Consider the following 19,872-nt stretch of genomic DNA (forward strand, 5'->3'; position numbering starts at 1 on the left):
TCTGCTATATTTACTTCATGACAAAATATAGTATTTTTCATGTATGGGTCAGTTATTGACCTCTTTTATGATACTTTCATGGTGATTTTGCAATGATTTTTGAAGCTTGAATGCTCCAGTCTCCATTCATTTTTGTATGGAAAAAAGCAACCCGTACATTTTTCAAAATTTCTCCTTTTATGTTTCAAGGAAGAAGGAAAGTCATATGGGTTTAAAAACTGATTTTTAAACATAATTTTTTAATTCAATTAAAATTGCCATGTGGTGTGACATTTATTTTTAAAAGTGCATATAAAGATGCAGCCATAATAATTATAAAAGAATGAGCAAACTGTCATTTAAAATAGTTTAGATGCAGTATAGCATGTCACACCACAGGCCATTTCAACTTCCAAAGGTATTTCATGTCAACTACCCATGTGCCTGCTTATTTTTTTTAAACAGGTGCGTCATGTCACTGTCATCTCAAACTATTGAGTCTTACTGTAGATGAGAGGTGCATTTCAAAAATGCTCTAAAATTTCAATTTCACAATGAATTTATATGTTTTCAATTGAAATCATATCCTGTCAGGTAAACATCTTCTTTTGTAGTTGCCCAGAACATAATTAAACACACAAATGTGATTTATTGTCCTGTTTAAGCACACAGATCCGAGGTAATGTAGTGTAGGTTGATTAAAAACACAAACATCAATTTTTTTCTGATGCAACATTCACCTTTATCCTACATCTGTCCGTTTCTTTTTCGTCTGCTGGAATGATATAAGGACACAGATGTAAGCGCACTGGCCAATGGCGAGCAGGAGGGGGCTGGGTTGGACCCCTCTGCACTCCATCCCATCTTTTAAAACTCTGGGAACTTCACAAAACTCTATCAGACTTGATTTGAAAGACAGGGAAAATAAATTTACTACTTTGACTTTTCTGTCAAGTCACTCAAGAGCTTGACCAAACCATATATTTTTTCTATTTCTTTCTTTTCTTTCTTTTCTTATTTTTTTACACCAACAGCTGGCCATCAGTGTCAGTGGCACTATGTGGGACTTCACAGTGGTGACACTGGTGCTGTCTACCTTCTTTGTTTTGTCCCTTGCACAAGGTAAGGTACTTTAAAATAATCTACTAATTCATTTTTAACTGAATTAAAATAATCTACTAATGCAACATGTATGAATGTGATTAATTAAATATTATGTATCAGTTTGGATACAACATTCAGCACTTTGGGGACTTACAAAAACAGAGTGAGCATGTTTATTTCAATCCATGAAGCACAGTACTGTTTCAACTTACATGGCTGGAGTAATTTTTGTAAATCTATTTTTACTTACAGAATAATTTGCATAACCAATTCTGTATTCTGAATCCCCTAAGTATTTCAATGGACATGAATTGACAAAATTAGAAAAGAAGATTACTTATGCAACTAACTAGACTGCAGCTGATATTTATTTGTCAAATTGCAATGCTTCAGCATTCAAATGAATTTCAATGTATCATCTTGTGATGTCAAACAGTTCATCGCACAGCAGACTCAAAAGTTGTGTGAATTGTCATAACCGACTCCACTCGATTGCTGTTTGACATTTTAGAAACTGCCAAAGTTATCATGTGCATGCACAGTTCACTATTATATAATTCAAAATAGTAAATGTGGCACCAAGCTGCATTAATTGGTTTTCCTGCAAAGTGTTTGTATAAACTAATTCAGATTCTGAATTCTGTCCCAATGTCACCTCCAAAACCGCTGCTTTGGAAAGTACAGTTTGACTGAGGATGAATTCATTATGACTCACTGACAGTCAGAAAATACTGGACGGCAGCCCAATGACCCAGACTGAAATTTGGAGCACCACCGTTTTGTTCATCTCCTCGTCTCACCTCTCTCCATTCACTGTCACTCCCCTCTTGTCTCCGGTTCACCTCTGTTTCTATACGGAATTTATTATCTGTTTCCCAACACGAGTAGACAGCTGCCATCGTGCGGCACCCATAGCACGGAAAATAGTGCCTGACATTGCTGAGGTCTGAGTCAAGGCTTTAAAGTTCTATGGCTAAAATCTGGTTTTAAATAACCAGATGTCGCTCAGTCATATAATGAGCTGCAAGCTTGTGTTTACGTGCCAGTTTCATCCAGGGCACGGTGAAGCCATTTTCAACGCTCCAAAGTAAATATTGCCACTCTCTAATCTGCTCTGAAAATAAACAAGTTATTTTCCAGATGCCTTACCTGGCTCTGAAGTTCAGCTGCCTACATCGATCTCTGTTGCTTTGATGTGCAAAAGAACATGAAAGTAAGAAAGAGGGATCAAAGTCTAAGTGAAAGGTTACATACCTCACTTCAGAAGTATTTCAATACTTCTCATCCATGAAGTAGTTGCTACCTGATAGCAGACTGTATGCTTATAGTGTTCCTCTGTTATTAGTCTGGGTGTATTTAGCATTTTGATAAATGTACACTTCCCCATCAAATGCCAAAAAACATCAACTTTAGGGGCTACTCACTATTAAAAGTTAGACGCAATAAATGGAACAAAACACAAGTGTCTCGAGATAAAAAACTTGACACGCCATCTAAAAAACATGGCATTCCTGTGTGAGACGTGGCGTAATGATCAAAGACATCCATTTAGTTTATCTTTACATAGGAAAACAATTACGTTCAAATGCATTCTGTGTGAACGGCTATATTTACACTGGCACCTACAGAAGATCTTCAATTCTGTGCACCCATTGATTGTCTTTACAAAAATCGAGAGTTCATGGCAAATTTGTCCATTGTTGCAAAGTTTTGCTGCAGGTTCACCACTACTGGTGAAGAGCTGTAACCGTCTGGAAAACATTTGCTGCTATTTTGCGGCAAGTTTGCGGCTAGTTTGCCAGAACTCTATTTTTTTTTTTTTTGTAGGTTTCAGGTAAGGCTTTGGCATATATCACTGAACACTTTATTAAGAACACTATGGTCCTAATAAAGTGCCCGACGTGGTCTTCTGCTGTTGTAGCCCATCCGCCTCAAGGTTCAACGTGTTGTGCATTCTGAGATGCTATGCTGTTCACTATAATTGTACAGAGCGGTTATCTGAGTTACCGTAGCCTTTCTGTCAGTTCGAACCAGTCTGGCCATTCTCCGTTGGCCTCTCTCATCAATAAGGCGTTTCTGTCCGCAGAACTTTCACTCACTAGATGTTTTTTTTTGTTTTTGGCACCATTCTGAGTAAACTCTAGAGACTGTTGTGCATGAAAATCCCAGGAAATCAGCAGTTACAGAAATCAAACCAGCCCGTCTGGCACCAACAATAATGCCATGGTCGAAATAAAGAATTTCCCCCATTCTAATGGTTGATGTGAACATTAACTGAACCTCCTGACCCATATCTGCATTATTTTTTGCATTGCACTGCTGCCACATGATTGGTTGTTTAGATAATCACATGAATAAGTAGGTGTACAGGTTTTCCTTATAAAGTGTTTAGTGATAGTATAGTGATATTATTTGGGAAAATAGCTTTAGGGGAATCAATAAATATGTCACTGTCAATTTCAGACCATTTTCCATTGATTTCGTCTTTGATACAGGCTTTATCCAATTTCTGGATTTTGCATCTAACCCAAGCTTTTTCACTTGCACACACATACCTAAAAGGTAAGCTCCGTCACTGGCACTTATCATCATATTGTAATACGATAAAACAGTTCAAAGACAAAGGAAAGTAAACAACACAAATCAATTTAAACTCACACCAATCTGGCTAGGCTTTCATTATAATTCAGTGACAATATACCAGTTTAGTAGAATAATGGAGCAGATGCGGCTACGGAACTTTCAGATCAGCGGCTCTAATCTTCTTCTCAACCCAATCAGACAGTTCTCACCATCCGAGTCTTTCATTTGAGCACACCTCAGCCAGGACATGTGCCAGATGCACAAAACTACTTCCACATGTTTGCTGATGCAGGATAAACATGCACATGCAGGAGCTCTCATTCGCATTCATTAAAACATGATGGGATGTGGAACGCAATTCCGAGACCACTGCCTGGGTACAGTGCCTTCTTAAACAAATGCCTACTTGTTAGCAAGCTCATATCCTGTGCATTTTACATGTTAAAGACGTCTCCGTGTTCTTGTGCTTTCCCCGTTTGTTGGCACCATAGCACTTTGTTAGTGTGAATTTGCTCTGAAGGGATTTCATAACACGCTAAAATGTTTTTACTTTTACTTTTTGGAAGAGTTCTGGAACATTTTAATAAACTTTCAGACGTTTCAGAGAAAGGACAACGCTAATGCCAGCTAATTTTTGGCAATGTTTTTTTGCTGATGTGGTTTTTGGGCTTTTTGCCACTTTTATTTATAGACAGTAGAGAGGACACACATAATTATTGAGGATAACCCACCAAGCAACATTCTAACTAATGTAATGTAAAGGTTAAAATAATGTTATCGGAACATCCTTATGACGCTATTAGTATGTTATAAAAGTTCTCACAATTTAAGGAGAAAACATTGTTCCTGTGTCCTTAAAACCAAACTTCTTTACATTTCTTTATGAGAGTGAAAACTGATAAAGAAGTTGGCAAATTACGTTTTAAGGAATGTTATGCTAAACTCACTCGCATTAAGAAAACTGGATATTTTTGCATTCCCACAACCACAATGTAATGTTTGTTAATTTTTTTTTTAAGAACGTATATTTGTTAGCTGCGAAAAAGAGCAGGAATTGAACTGGAATTTGCAACTCCTACATAAGCGGCTTGGATTGACATGTCGGGAGCGTGTGCGCTAACTGCTAGGCTACAGCTTTGACGCAGAGCTTTTATTAAAACCCAACCCTCAAGTGTATTTTGATTAGCTTCTGGCTAGGGCAGCAAAACTCCAAACTCACATTAAAAAGGGGAATGTCTTATTAAAAAGGCACAGACTGTTATTTGCGTGAATGGATTAATTGTGCGGATGACTATTGGACATTGCGCAGACTTTATGAGGTGATGTGTGAAGTCCTAAAAGAGTAATGATACTGAACTTTATTTTGTGGGATAAAACCCTGGCAAAAAGATGGGTACAATGTAATCACAGAATTGCTGAACTAAGTTAAAACCACCCCTTTGGGAGAGTCATCTCCCAAAATAAACTTGGCATGATTGCTATGGGAGGGCAGAGTTAGGAGGACACTTATGCGCTCCTAATAGGTGGTTGCATATTTTTAGGGAATGTTAACTAATTGTTTCCACTGCAAAGTAAATCATTTTTACACACCTGATCCTAATAATTCTCTGTTGATGGGTGTTGATATTACAATGTTCCACTGAGGTCAGGGACGGTTCTATTCTAAACACACAGATCTTCTTTCTCGGAATAGAATGGACTACGTGATGTGGATATTGGCAATTACGCAACGTCCACAGTAATACATTTTCGGTTGAAAACACATTGAATTTGCTACATTTACACCTATCATCCACACTGGAATGGCATTTTCCTCCACCAAAATGGAGACTTTCAAAAACGCTCTTTAGTACCACATACTTTGGAAAATTATGACATTTGCATACTGTGATTGTTTCTCACCTTTTTCCTGAACGTGGAAATGTTTCATGATTCATAACAGACACCTGCTTTTGTTTTCCGGTCTCCAGTGTTTTCACTCGCATCGGCGTATGTATGATTAGCGTATTAAATTTGTAAAATAAAATAAAAAAGCTTGTGGCTCCATAGTGTCGATACTTTAGGGAGTTGCGATGACTGTTTTTTGACACTGCCTCACTTGTCAAAGTTTATGGAGTGTGTGGATGATGTGAAGCTCATGAACTAAGGTTAGCTACTTCATTTCATTAAATACCTCTAGTAAGACATCCTAGCGACAATTAGAATCATCATGGCACTGCCCAGTAGTTGGAAGGTCAAGAAAACTGTGGATAGTAATTTATTGTTTTGAATAACAACTCTTCCTTGCCATTGGTCCAAGCAAAACAATCAATGAGTCTTTTAGCCATTTTAGCTAGCTAGCAGGGTTTTCTTGGATCTCTGTTGCTGTGTAGTGCGTGGTCCATGGATTACACTTTCTGTATTAAATGGCTTGCGCTGCCCAATCTCAACTGGTGTTAATTGTCATGCATTTTTGAGTGGAGAGAAAAGGTTAGGATAACACTGTCTGTGGACAGCGAACGTTTTTGGCAGGAAATGTGGCTTTATATTGGTACAGACACTGAACGTGTTCAAGTTTTGGGAAAACATCAGGGAGTATTGACGAAACTGACAGAGTTGAAAGTTAATCTGCAGGGGAAATCAATCCCGTATTTGAGAGGGATATAATCACAGCTAATGGTGGCTTGGAGTAAGTCCTACATAGCTTCTACGGTGACAGACATGTCTGCCACAGATAAGCGCTTCAGTGTGTGTGCTTCGGGTAATGCCAGTAACAATCCACTGTGAAGACTCTGCGCTATTTCTACTTAAGGATGTTAGGCCACATCTGTTAGACAAGTCACCCCTGGAAAAATTGTATTGGTGAATGAATCCCTCAGCCCATGACCAGATTTCTTTATCATAGCACACTCTGAGAAATGTGTTCAAGCAGGTTCTGGAAAGTGGTTCAGGGATTTATTTTAGGCAGACAAGACAGTCGGATCCACATGTGGCACTGGGGGCCCTCTGTCCTCCTTGTAGGATGTGGGAGTGCATCTTCTGGTAATGTCTCATCTAGAAAGCATAAGGCACCATGTGTTTGTCCCCATTACTCTCTCTTTTCCTCTGGGGCCTGGGCCTGTAAGTGTCTCCAGCTTTTCAGGTTAGCTTTGAGAATGGATGTGGGAATCCATTGTTCAGTGCAGGTAGTAGGGCTTGCCAATAAAGCTAAAATCTCAGTATTTTTCAGTCTTTTGATGATATTTGATTTACATCTTTATATTGATGTATTTTTAACCTGCATTTTGTCCCAGAGACACAATTTGAGTTTTATGCACTATAGTAAAATGGAAATTAAGTGAATATGATCAGCCAACATTTAGAAAGCTTAGACTTTCCTTCTTACTATAGTGTATCAAATTCTAAATGTAATTCTGGTTCAAAGTGACTCAAAATGATGGAGCAGGTCATGTTTGCTCTGCAATGGCTTTAAATGGCAATTTTTTCCCCCATAATTTCATACAAACAGCCATTATTACCAAGTAAATAAAATGTTTAATGCAAGAACTAAAATAATATCTAGTTTAAAATAATCAGGGCCTTTTTGAAAATCATTTTTAATTAGACATTAAAATCAACATAAAAATACATAGAAATAAACAGCAATATTTACATACATATATTTACAGATATATGAAATACCATCGAACATTTTGAGTAATAATGCAAACGAATCATAAATGAATAAATCTTACCAACTCTATCGGCATTCTTGAAGTTTAAATCAGAGATGCTATTAAAACCTATATTAAAGCTCTCATTCTCACATGTCACTGGACAATTTATGATCCTGAAATGAATCAAGAACGTTGCATTTAGGAAACGTAATGACCCAATAAAAAGAGCATTAAAATCATTGCAATATTAACAATGTTGCATGATTTTATATATATATATATAAATTGATGTCCACATATGTTGTGAAATTTTAAATAATACCAAACTATAGAAAGTCAGATTTTTTTAATCAAATTGTTTATTATGTTTCCAGGAGTGTTGGTTATCCATGTTTTTGAGACATTACAGACATTACAGACATTACATCAGAAATTAGCATAATTAATTCTGATTCAAAGTAATGGCCAGCATCATCCAATCACAGCCAACCATGTTAAAATACATTATACATTATAAATTCTGAATCTAAGTACTGATTACCATTGCCCCATATCTGCCAAACATGTTGAGTGGTCCAAACACCAATTGCAGCCTGAAACTGAATGGAAACTTTTGGTCGGATTTTAGGAGTGAATGCACTTAACTGCATAGAGAGCTATAGGATGCTCCTTTGCTCCCTATTTACTGAATGTCTTATCCTCCAGTGTGCTATCTGTCTGCACTGGTCTTAGAACAGTTTGAAATGCACCTTATTTTCATCCTAACTCCATATAAAGCCTCTGAAAGCAACATTTTTCAGCTTTTGGATGAACCCATTGATTCTCAGTGTGATAATGCACAGTAAATATAGGATTTCTAAGGAATAAATGCACTAAGGATAAAATGACACATTATTGTACATTGCGTTTAGCAGCATGGTATTTAATAAATCGCTCAAATTGTAAAAATGGCATATCGGGTGAAACTAGAGACTAATCTTTAGACATTTTTTTTATGTAAAAACATATTTAGGTTTCTTACCAGATGTAGTTTTGTTGGCATTTCTCCCAAAGACAAACTCCTCTGTGATCGGCACCTTGTTGTTTGATCACATGACTCTGTACGATGAAAGTTTAACCCTTTACTGACAGCCCAGAGTCTTCTGAACTGAGATCAGTCGGTTTAAATTAATTGAAATTATGCGTTGCATATTGCGAAGCCAAAATACCATGTCCACGCATGTTTACGCGGGGTTGCACAAGGTTAAAATAATCAAGGCATGTCATCCACTAAATGAACACAGTGAAGAATAATAATAATTTTTATTTAGATGCACCAATCTAGCAATAAATACTAATAAACAGCAATATTTACCAACATATTTTTAATAAAAAATAATGGCATTGAACATTTTTGAGAAATTACGCAAACTAATTGCAAATGAATTATTCATTTAATGAAATGAACAGCTTGAATTGATTCACGGAAATGAATTGAGCTTACCAACCCTAACGAAATTTTTGCAGCTGAAGTTTGCATTAGATGCAATTAAAACATCATATTAAAAGTCGTGAAACAAGAAAATTAATGATCAGAAAATTAATCAAAGATACTTAATTGTTCAGTTAAAATCCTTTTAATATTCACAATGTCTCAATGTCTTTTATATTGCTGGCAAAATCATTGTAAATATATTGTAAATATTTGACATATCGCCCAGTCCAATCAGACAGCAGTACTTTTCCATACGTTTCCTATATGAAAAGAGATTATTAGGTGCAGTGACCAAATGTGTCCTTAGGCCAATCATGATATCAGTTAATAGGTGCAAACACAAAACTGGCCTACTTTATCGGCTTAGCATCCAGTGGCGTCTTCAGTGAAATCTGGACCATATCCAAGGTCCAGATTTCGCTGTAGACACCGCTGGATGCTGAGCCGATAAAAGTAGGCCAGTGGTTCCAATTGGACTCAATGGTGGCACCATTGCTGAGAGTGCGCACAGAAAAAATCAGACACCCATGGGGCAGCACTTAAATATTGAATGTCTTCTGCAAACTTTCCATTTACTATGAAGCCAAGCGAAATTTTCCGATCACATTCACAGACCTGTGCAACATAAGGAACATGCAAGGAATATGTTGTTATGATCCATTACATTGCTAATTATATTGCACTGTTATAGATCAAACAACAACTCTTATTTCCAACGTTCCAATTTTATGACAAAATATAGTCCCTAAGGAGGTCAGTGTTCCTTTTAAATTTCATTAATCCATCAGGCAGCCGTTATTCCTTTTGTGGAAGCTGTAGCACCTTTTGAGTTGATGAAGTGTAATAAATGCTGCCTTCCCACAGGACCGATCTGGGACAGCTCAAGTCTTCGGAGGTTAAACCAAACAGACAGGAACAGAAAGCAGTCTTACAACAGCCTCTTCGAACCACAGACCACAGGTAGTTATGGCTAAATTATCATGCTCTCTTTATGCAATCAACTAATTTGTGGTGTTTTTACTCAGTCCAAACCGCATTCCTTTGTGATGTTAAAAAATAAATTCAAAGTTATAAAATAATCTGAGTTATCTGTCTCCATTAAATGTGAGCCCTCACGATTAAGGCATATGGCACTATAATGCTGGAACAATAATACATTGATGTGTAAATTAGTTTACACATACTCTTAATTGGAAAAAGAGAATAAGTTGTCTGTACTTCCGACAGCTCCATCTTCCTTGAATAACGCCATCCAATTCATTCCTCCCATGGGAGAGCCTGACATGAAGCAATAAGCACATTTGTGAGAGATGGATTGTATACTGTTAATGCAATGCAGAGAGCTGGACTGATCTGAATAAAGTAAACTCAGCAAATGGCATGCAAATTGGGGCAGAGATATTTGTTGAAATCTAAGTATCCAACCCTTGTTAACAGATTGCTCTGTCTAAAAGGGCACATCATTGGGTCATTGGCAACAGTAGACTGTTCTCGTAAAATTTCTCACATCTCACTCTCTCTTTGTTCTGGGTAACACAGGTGTGACGGAGTGGACATCCTGGTTCAACATTGACCATCCGGGAGGAAACGGCGACTACGAGAGGTTAGAAGCCATTCGCTTCTACTATCGGGAAAGAGTCTGCTCTCGACCTGTTGCCATGGAGGCTCGTACCACAGACTGGGTATCAGCTGCGGATACAGGAGAGGTGGTACATTCCAGCCTGGAGAAGGGCTTCTGGTGCATCAATAAGGAGCAGCCATATGGCCGCAGTTGTTCCAATTACCATGTGCGATTCCAGTGTCCACCAGGTACTATAAGTCAAGAGACAATACAACAAAGGAGAGAAGCGTATTCCATATGGAGGCATATGCATTAAAACATATGAGGGTACAACAGTTTACGCTACCCTGCAAAGCCAAAACCCAATAATTACACCAAGGCTGAAATTTTTTTGGACTGTCCAGCCAAATGTGGATTATCGTATTTTCTCAATAGTCTAAAGGGGGTCGCACATTGGACCTGGCAGAGAGAAAACATTCAGTGTTCTAAAATCAAAACCAGTGTTTTCTATGAAACTTTTTACAATGTTGTTGCCGTTTGGCATGCATTGATTCGACGGAGCCCAGCTATAACTTTAGGGGCTGCTTAAAATTCTTCTGCACTACTAAGTGCCACTCACATAATTTGACCCAAAAATTGTTTTTAGATAGACACAAACATACTGAATACCCTGTTTGGTTAACGTTCCCAGTCAGACTAGCTAGCTTACATTAGCTAACTAAATAGATAGTTACTGTGTAACTTGTACTTCAACTGCTACCCCTAGACCATAGAGAACTGTAAAATATTACCAGATTTACCAATGTGATAAATGTATTACACATTGAACAATATGTAGTTACTGCATTAAGCCTTTTTAGTATGGAGAGATTAGATGAGATTGTTCAATATTGTTGCTCTTTGTTTCTTAAGTTCACTCATTCTGGACCGACTGGAGCACATGGGCGCCTTGCTCTGCCACCGCCTGTAATGATGTTGGCATTCAAGTCCGTCAGAGGAAGTGCATGAGCACACAACCTCTGCCTTTGCTACTTTCGCCTGTCTGTGTGGGGCCTCACATAGAAAGGAGAGAGTGTTCGACACCGCCATGTCAAGGTTAATACAGCAAGAGATCATTTCCATTCTAATAATTATTTAATAATATACAGTAAATTGCTTAAAACATGTAATCACTTGCCTTCATCAATGTCCTTTGCTGGTTTCACTAGCTTCCCTTTTGAAAAAAAAAATCCCTAGACCAACATGTTTTAATGGTCTTAGCTGGTTTAAGATGGTCAAGCTGGCCTTACAGCCTGCCCCAAACACTTCTAAAATTAGCAAACCAGACCAGCAAACCAGTTTAGGCTGGTTTAAGCCATTTTTATTCCCCAGATGGGTTGGATAAATCTACATTATTAGACAGCAGTGAGATGTCACAAGCTCATTTTGTGCTCTTTATATGGAATATGTCCAAATGTTTGAATTTGTCACATGTCTGAATCACCTGGCATCATTTTACACTGGACTCAGAATTGAGGCTTATTTTCCACTCATGCTCGCGAGCGATCACATCCCGCTGACATTTACATGACACATGTGGTGCCCAATTAGCTGGCTAAGCCCAAACATGTTTCTGTATGTGCAGAGCTCTGTTGTCTTTGATCATAAAATCAATGCAACCAGAATGCAGTTCTCTAGCCTGACATGGTTTAGCTAAACAGGGTGATGTGATACATATGGTGTCAGAACTATTTATTCACCACTTTTTTTCCCTCAAATATCTGACTTTACAGCTATGTGGAGTCAGTGGGGTTTGTGGAGCGCTTGCTCAGTGACCTGTGGTAAGGGTCGTAAGACAAGAAGAAGGACCTGTCACAGAACCTCATCTAAGATTCAGTGTATAGGACGACCCATAGAGGTCCAGAAGTGTGGAGATGCATGTCCAGGTACTGTGTATAAAAAACATTCTATGAGACCAGAGGAAAATTTTATGGCAGGAGACAGGCAGAAGTCTTTATTTGCTCTCCATTTAGTCTAATTTTGGTCTCTTTAATATTTCAAAAACATCCTTTTCTTATGGGAGAACACCCTAATAAAGTAAAAAAGGGTTTCTCTAAATTTTTTACAGTGTTGTGCAAGCGCATCTGTCCAGGGGGACGTCCCAGTGAAGACTGCAACTACTGTATCTGTGAGGGAGAGACACTACACGGGGAGGTCTTGAGCGTTACAGGTGTGCCAGTGGCTGGTGCTACAGTGGCTCTGGCTAGCCAACCCAAGATCAACCGTGCCCAAACTGATGCTAAGGGTCGATTCAAGATCGCTGGACTTTGCTCCAGCCCTCAGACCCAAGTGATCATCACAAAGCAGAAATTTGCTCCTGAAACTGTCCCTGTTGCCATCAACAGCAGCGATGCACACTGGATACGGGCCGTCCTGCGGTCATCAGGTAAGAACTAAAGATAACACTGAATAATAATGTTCTATACGTTAACATTAGTTTATGCATGAGGCATCATGAACTAAGAATTAACCTTTTTTTTTTTTTACAGCATATATTAATCTTGGTACATTTTTCAAAGTTTATCAAAATTGTTCATTGTTTGTTTTATGTTACTCCATAATGCCTTAATTTATATTAACATATACAACTTTTAATGTAAAATGTATTAATATATGTACTAATTAATAAATGTAAAATTGAAATAACATTTATAAATATATATAAATATAGAGTATTGCTCATTGTTAGTTCATGTTAACTACTGCATTAACCAATGTTAACGAATTCTCTACCTTATTGTAAAGTGTTAACAAACTAAATGTGGATAGTCCTAGCAACAAGTTCATATACACAGAAATCTAGAAGCAGTTCTAAGGGAGATGAAAAAATTAAAATATAATATTAACACATAAAATAAAATGGATATACTCACGCTTACAGCTATAATAACTGGAATCACTCGTGATCATTTGACAAACATTTTACCCAACAGATCTAACTGTGTTGGATTTTCTAAGCTGTTGCATTAATGGTTCCTCTGTTTTATGTCTTACAGAGAAGCCATATATTGTTAAGTATCCTGAAGACAAAGTACGTTATGAGGGACAACGTGCAACCCTTTGCTGTAGAGCAACAGGAACACCTAAACCTGACAAATATTACTGGTAAAGAAACAATGAAGTTGATAATTACATTTTCTCACAACTTGCAATATTGCCACAGTAGCATAAAATATGAATTTGTTTGATCTGAAGGTACCACAATGGAACCTTATTGAACCGCACAATATTCAAGTACAATGAAGATTTGAAATTGCGTGACCTGAAACCAGAGCAGTCGGGCCAATATCACTGCAAAGCAAGTAGTCTGACAGGCAGCATTAAGTCTACTTCAGCCCTACTCACTGTTTTCGGTAAGTGCAGAACCATTTTAGCACTCAACAGGGATATGTCATTACAGTACTGTTGTAAAATGTCATTAAAGAAGAAAAATAACCCCATTAAATACTGAGGTCTCTGATGAAATATTAAGGATTTTAATGCCTAGTGACATGTTGGGTACAATGTTTTATTATGTTTAAGTTGGTAGAAATCACCACGTTCTAAACAAGGTATAACTGGCAAGACGTCACAGTGAACTAAAATCCTTAAATCCCACCCGTTCAGAGCACTCCATATTAAAGTGAAATCCAAGCCCCTCAATAAATCCTCCTATTATTTTCATCTTCAGACAAGTATGCATTTCCACATTTGCACACAAAACTACACATTGTAAAAATTCCCTTGATGCTTGTTATCCAAGATATAGATTGTCAGAAATAGTCTGCCGAAAAGTGTGCTAAAGCAATCAGTCCTAGATTTCGTTGCGGGATCTCTCAGGTTCTTAATCATTTTGGCATAAGAAATGTGCTTTGGTGAATGAAACACTAGCACCTGTCACAGCAGGTTTCTTAATGGAGGATGATTAATGTGTTTTGTATTCACTATTGCATTTAAACAACAGCTACAGTAGATAAGTTTTCCATAAATTAAATTTCATCAACCTCAAATAAAATTACATGGCTGCTCTCTCTAATAAATGTTATTTGAAAGGGAAAACTGTATTCTTATGAGTAAATGACAATAATGACCGATGTCATTAATATGGAGTTACTGAACTGTATCCACAATGAGATCATAAGTTTTAATCAGAAACAATATTATGCTAAGTCATCAGCCACCCTTTACAGTTCAGTGATGCAGCTTTATTTGAGTTCTTAATGATCTTTTCATCCCCATAACTATTTGATGCACTTTTTACCTGAAATATTTATTAAGATTTTGGTTTTAGGTGGTATGTTATGTCTTTGGCTGTATGTCCTGAATGAATGCCCATCTGTATGCATGGAAAATGTATCACACTGACTTCAAATTTCCTATTTCACAGCTAAAGGAACACCAGCATGCAACTCTACACCTGACAATCACTTGATCAAATTGCCACAAGACTGCAGGCAATTTGGAACAGACTCCAAGTTTTACAATGCAGGTCGCTGTCCACACAACAAGTGCCCCGGGTCACTGGATTTCGATATGCGCTGCAGAGATGGATCTGGCTACTGTTGTGGGGTCAAACAAATGGAGGCCAGAGAGATCAACTGTGGCCGGTACACCCTGCCTATCAAGGTTGTGAGTGAATGTGGCTGTCAGACCTGTGCAGAGCCCAAAGTTCTCATACGGGGCAGGGTGGTTGCAACAGACAATGATGAACCCTTGCGCTTTGGACACATTTACATAGGCAAAGAGCGGATAGGTACCACAGGATATCAGGGTGGCTTCACAATTCAGGTGTCTCCAGACACGCTACGACTTGTGGTAAATTTTGTGGACCCCTCTGAGAAATTCATTGATACAGTCAAGGTATTAACCTTTGACAAGAGAGGAGGTGCAGTCTATCATGACGTAAAAGTGATGAGAAAGCAGGAACCTATTGACATCAATGCTGGAGAAACCAACACCATTTATCTGGGTGAAATAAAAGACGAGGAACCTATTGGTCAACTGGTCATACCTCCGAACTCTTTCCACAAAAACACAGGGGAAGTATATGAAGGGACCGTTAAGGCCAGCGTCACATTCCTTGACCCCCGCAACATCACCACGGCTCCCGCGGCCCCTGGTGATCTCAACTTTGTAGATGATGAGGGAGAAATGCTTCCTCTCAGGACCTATGGAATGTTTTCAGTAGATTTCCGAGATGAGGCAAACCAGGAGATTCTAGGAGCTGGCGGAGTCCAAGTTCTCCTTGATACGGAGCATGTCAAAATGCAGGAGCATATCCCTACAATGAAACTCTGGTCCCTCAATCCAGACACAGGCATTTGGGAGGAAGAAAGTAACTTTCAGCCCACACAAACTTCCGTTGCTGGCAGTGGGAGGAACAAAAGAGAGGAGCGCACCTTCTTGATAGGAAATTTGGAAATCAGGGAACGTAGGTTGTTCAACCTTGACGTACCTGAAAATCGCCGCTGCTATGTCAAGGTGCGGGCGTATATGAGTGACAAATTCCTGCCCACTGAGCAACTAGAGGGGGTGGTAATAAACTTGATTAACCTGGAGCCCAAGGCTGGCTACTCGTCAAATCCGAGGGCCTGGGGTCGCTTCGACAGTGTGATAACAGGACCAAATGGTGCTTGCCTGCCAGCCTTCTGCGATGCTCAGAGGTCTGACGCATACACTGCTTATGTAACAGCTATAATGGGGGGTGAGGAACTAGAAGCAGCCCCCTCAACACCAAAAATGAACCCAAACATTATTGGTGTCTCTCAGCCATACTTGGGAAAGTTAGATTACCAGCGCTCAGATCATGATGATCCGGCACTTAAAAAAACAGCTTTCCGAATTAACTTAGCCAAACCAAACCCAAATAATTTTGATGAAACAAATGGACCAATATATGCTTACCAGAGTTTAATAGCATGCGAAAATGCACCTGTTGATGCCAACCACTTCCGTTTCTTCCGGGTCGAAAAAGATAAATATGAGTACAATGTGGTACCATTTCAGGAGAGTGACCTTACGTCATGGACTGGGGACTACCTCTCCTGGTGGCCAAACCCACAGGAGTTCAGGGCTTGCTACATCAAAATTAAAATTCATGGAGCTTCAGAAGTCATGGTAAGATCGAGAAACCTTGGTGGCACTCATCCTCAAACAAGAGGTCAGTTATATGGGATTAGAGACATTCGTAGCACCCGTGACATGCACCATCCAAACACCTCCGCTGCTTGTCTTGAGTTTAAGTGCAGCGGAATGCTTTTTGATCAAGGTATGGTTGACAGGTCACTAATTTCTGTCATTCCACAAGGCAATTGTCGTCGGATAGGCATCAACAGCCTTTTGCAAGAGTATCTGATAAAGCATCCTCCTGTTGTTCAGAACAATGAATCTCACACGTTTAATATGCTAGCTCCTGTTGATCCTCTCGGACACAATTACGGAATATACACTGTCACAGACCAAAACCCACGAGTTGCTAAAGAGATCGCCATTGGCCGCTGCTTTGATGGTACTTCAGATGGTTTCTCCAGGGAGATGAAGTCAGATTCTGGAGTGGCACTGACTTTCAGTTGCCCCAAACGAACTGTGAATCGTGAGAGTTTATTCCAGCGCTTGCAAACAAATCCTGGTCTAACACTAACACAGATGGCCCGAGAGATGAGGGAGTCCCAGGGATTGCAAGTCAGAAGAGGGTCAACTCAAATGGTGGCCTATCCTTTTGGCCAACAGGGCAGGAGCCAGAACCGCAGAGCCACGAATACTAACAGAAGAAGACCTACTACGAGGACACAACCAAGGCAGTAGATCTTGCATTAGGTAAGTCCTCTACACTATATTTTAAATAAATTCAAGATGTTTATCTTTGATGAACGTCACATTTATGCTTGTTATCCTCATGTAGGTCTTATGGGGTTGAAGAGAATGAAGAAAAAAGAATCACAAAACCTGCAATGGAAATCCCAAAATTGGCCAGCCTGGTTATATTGGATGCTCTGTCCTAACTGAGCGAAATCCTTACCTGATATGTCTTTAATTATTTACAAATTCATCTAAACTAACTGTAGTCTTCCACTGATATTAGACAAAATGGGTGAGACAAGTCTGTATGTGTTGAGGTCAGATGTGATGACTGCTAATTTCTGCTTTTGTCAATGACATACGTATGTGAGAGAACTCTGTGTGATGCAAAGAACCAGACTCAAGGCAGAAAAGATGCCCTTTCATTCACACCTCCTTTTTCACATTGCCATTCCAGTTGTGATTTGACAAATCATCAGTCTGACCAAAGCATGACTGGCCCCAGCCAAGAATAGCATCCCTTAATAGAATGAATCTCCAAGGTAGACTAAACAAACCTGTGGTGAGACATAAAAAATTATACAATGATTTGCACTTTTCATCGTTTTAACCATTATGGCTGGCCTAATAATAAGTTTTCTTTTTATATGAAATCCTACGTATATATCACAGTGATTGATGTCTCGTTCTTAGGGTAAACTAATTGTATATTGTTTCTTGTGGGTCTCTGTCTGTCTCTTAAAGTGCAATATTGTGTTCCAATGACTTGAGAGCCCTAACTAAAATGTCCTATGTTATGATCCAAACAACCATAGGTCTGTTAAACATTTTGGGCATATAAAATCCCTCGGTGAGTATATATTTACATTTCAAATTAAATAGCACCTGTTTATTACCTAGTGCTAGGGAATGTGAGCATATGGCTAAGCAAAAGATGGATTGGAAAAGCCATAAAAGCAACCACACATGTTTAGCCAGCTGAAAATGCAACATCATGCAGTTGCTGTATTTTAACTCTCCCCGGAAATAACTATGGACAACAATTACAAAAAATCCAATTGTGTCATAGGTAGCATTGCAAATAGGATTTCATTATGGTAATTTGTCCCACACTATGCTTTGATTTATCTAATCCTTAACATTTGAACCAAAACAGGCTAGAGAAGAATTTTAAAGCAGCAAGTTAATTGTGTTGAAGGATTAGAATGCATATTTTAACAGATAATGCTGCAAATGTTTATTGTCTGCGTATCAAGAGATGTACAGCTGGCCCAATCTAAATAATCCATCATATCAAATAATGAACTGGTGAGAATATACTAAAGAAACCAAGAGTGTCTTCAAGAAAATAATGCCATAGAGTGTTTACACAATATACTATAGCAACATTTTCTCTAAAATTCCAGTTTAGCGCAATTTGTTAAGCAAAGTTGCTAAATATCCTAACACCTGACATTAAAATCTGAGGGATTTAAGAGATTACAATAGTTATGTAAAGATGTGTCATAAATAGCAGTACCTATTTCCTATTATATGTAGTGTGTAGAAGAAACTAGAGGTCATCCACATTATTTCGTTTAAAATGTTAAACACATTGCAAGCTTAAAATGATCATGTTTTTTTCCCAGACAGTCTCACCTGTAAATGATGCTGAGTCAAACATTTGTAACTTGAAGAAATTTATCTAAACTTTTGTAATTTTGTAACATATCCAGTTAAAGCAACCTTTGGTCTTTCATTATATCTATGCTGTACCATTCTATTTTCAAAGGCAAGCTGGGAACAGGAATAAATATGGTGCTAAAAATTTGTTGGCCTCCAGTTAGCTTTTAAAAAACTGTCTGTCCTCTCTTCACTGTCTGGTTGGTCTCAGGGAGACTATAACTTTTCCAGTAATATTCTCTGGCAAGATGTGCATTGATAACTCTACCATTTTCTTTGCTATAAGCCGAGAGTTGAATAGCTGCCTTTGTGCACTCGGACTCTTCATGCTTGCTTCTTGAACGCATTACATAAATCAATTCCTGAAAAATCCACGCAAATAATAATGTAACTTATATTGCATGAAATTGCCCATTTTGCAATCTCAAAAGTCAGATTTATGTGTAAATTGTGGATTAAAATGTATGTCAGTTTTACCAGAATGTAAATAAAGATATCTTGTAAACATGTTTTCTTGACATTGGTCTTATTACTTCGAAAATAATTACAAAGATGTAACATCATACAATATATTGAAAAACATATAAAATTAGCAGAAATTATATGCAGGCACCCAACACAGGCATTATAAAACATAATAATATACAGTATTTAGTTTTTTTAAATAATTCTTTAATGGGCAATAATTTAAATTAATTTAATTTGTGCTGTTTGACATTACAAAAATGTATTACAGATGTTCTTGACTTTCATTCCCAAAAAGCCTTCTCCTTTGAAGACAGATGATCCAACTCAAAGCAAAAGTTAGAACTTTGCATTTAAACAAAGATAACCTATATTCTATATTTGGGATCACCTTTGTGGTTTAGATAATCTTAAAAATGCTGATAAAAGGAGTATGATTCTTCAAAATAACCATATATTTGTTTTGCACACATAAAAGTACAAGGAAACTTAAGGTTTAAAGTGAGTTGACTAAGTAATTAATGGAAATTCTCATAAGCCACTCATAAGTTGTTCCCCTCCGGTGAATCTAATTTCTACACAATACTCAAGAC

The 19,872-nt window shown here is 38.1% G+C and overlaps 1 protein-coding gene across 1 annotated transcript; it reads left to right on the forward strand.

Annotated features, from left to right (window-relative positions):
- The first annotated feature begins 939 nt into the window (after positions 1–939).
- cilp2 (cartilage intermediate layer protein 2) lies at positions 940–19,450 on the forward strand. Its single transcript, XM_051693220.1, has 10 exons — positions 940–1,101; positions 9,640–9,735; positions 10,315–10,584; positions 11,249–11,431; positions 12,109–12,261; positions 12,444–12,761; positions 13,372–13,480; positions 13,571–13,728; positions 14,742–17,170; positions 17,256–19,450. Exons 1-9 carry the CDS (start codon positions 1,038–1,040, stop codon positions 17,156–17,158), a joined length of 3,768 nt encoding a protein of 1,255 aa, XP_051549180.1. The 5' UTR covers positions 940–1,037; the 3' UTR covers positions 17,159–17,170; positions 17,256–19,450.
- Positions 19,451–19,872: the final 422 nt, after the last annotated feature.

This window comes from Myxocyprinus asiaticus, chromosome 49 (assembly GCF_019703515.2).
Source record: "Myxocyprinus asiaticus isolate MX2 ecotype Aquarium Trade chromosome 49, UBuf_Myxa_2, whole genome shotgun sequence".
Taxonomy (NCBI): Eukaryota; Metazoa; Chordata; class Actinopteri; order Cypriniformes; family Catostomidae; genus Myxocyprinus; species Myxocyprinus asiaticus.

Coding starts and splice junctions, on each gene's coding strand:
- cilp2 (XM_051693220.1), top strand. CDS start 1,038: ATGTGGGACTTCACAGTGGTGACACTGGTGCTGTCTACCTTCTTTGTT. Junction 1,102..9,639: donor TGTTTTGTCCCTTGCACAAG/GTAAGGTACTTT, acceptor GCCTTCCCACAG/GACCGATCTGGGACAGCTCA. Junction 10,585..11,248: donor GCGATTCCAGTGTCCACCAG/GTACTATAAGTC, acceptor TTGTTTCTTAAG/TTCACTCATTCTGGACCGAC.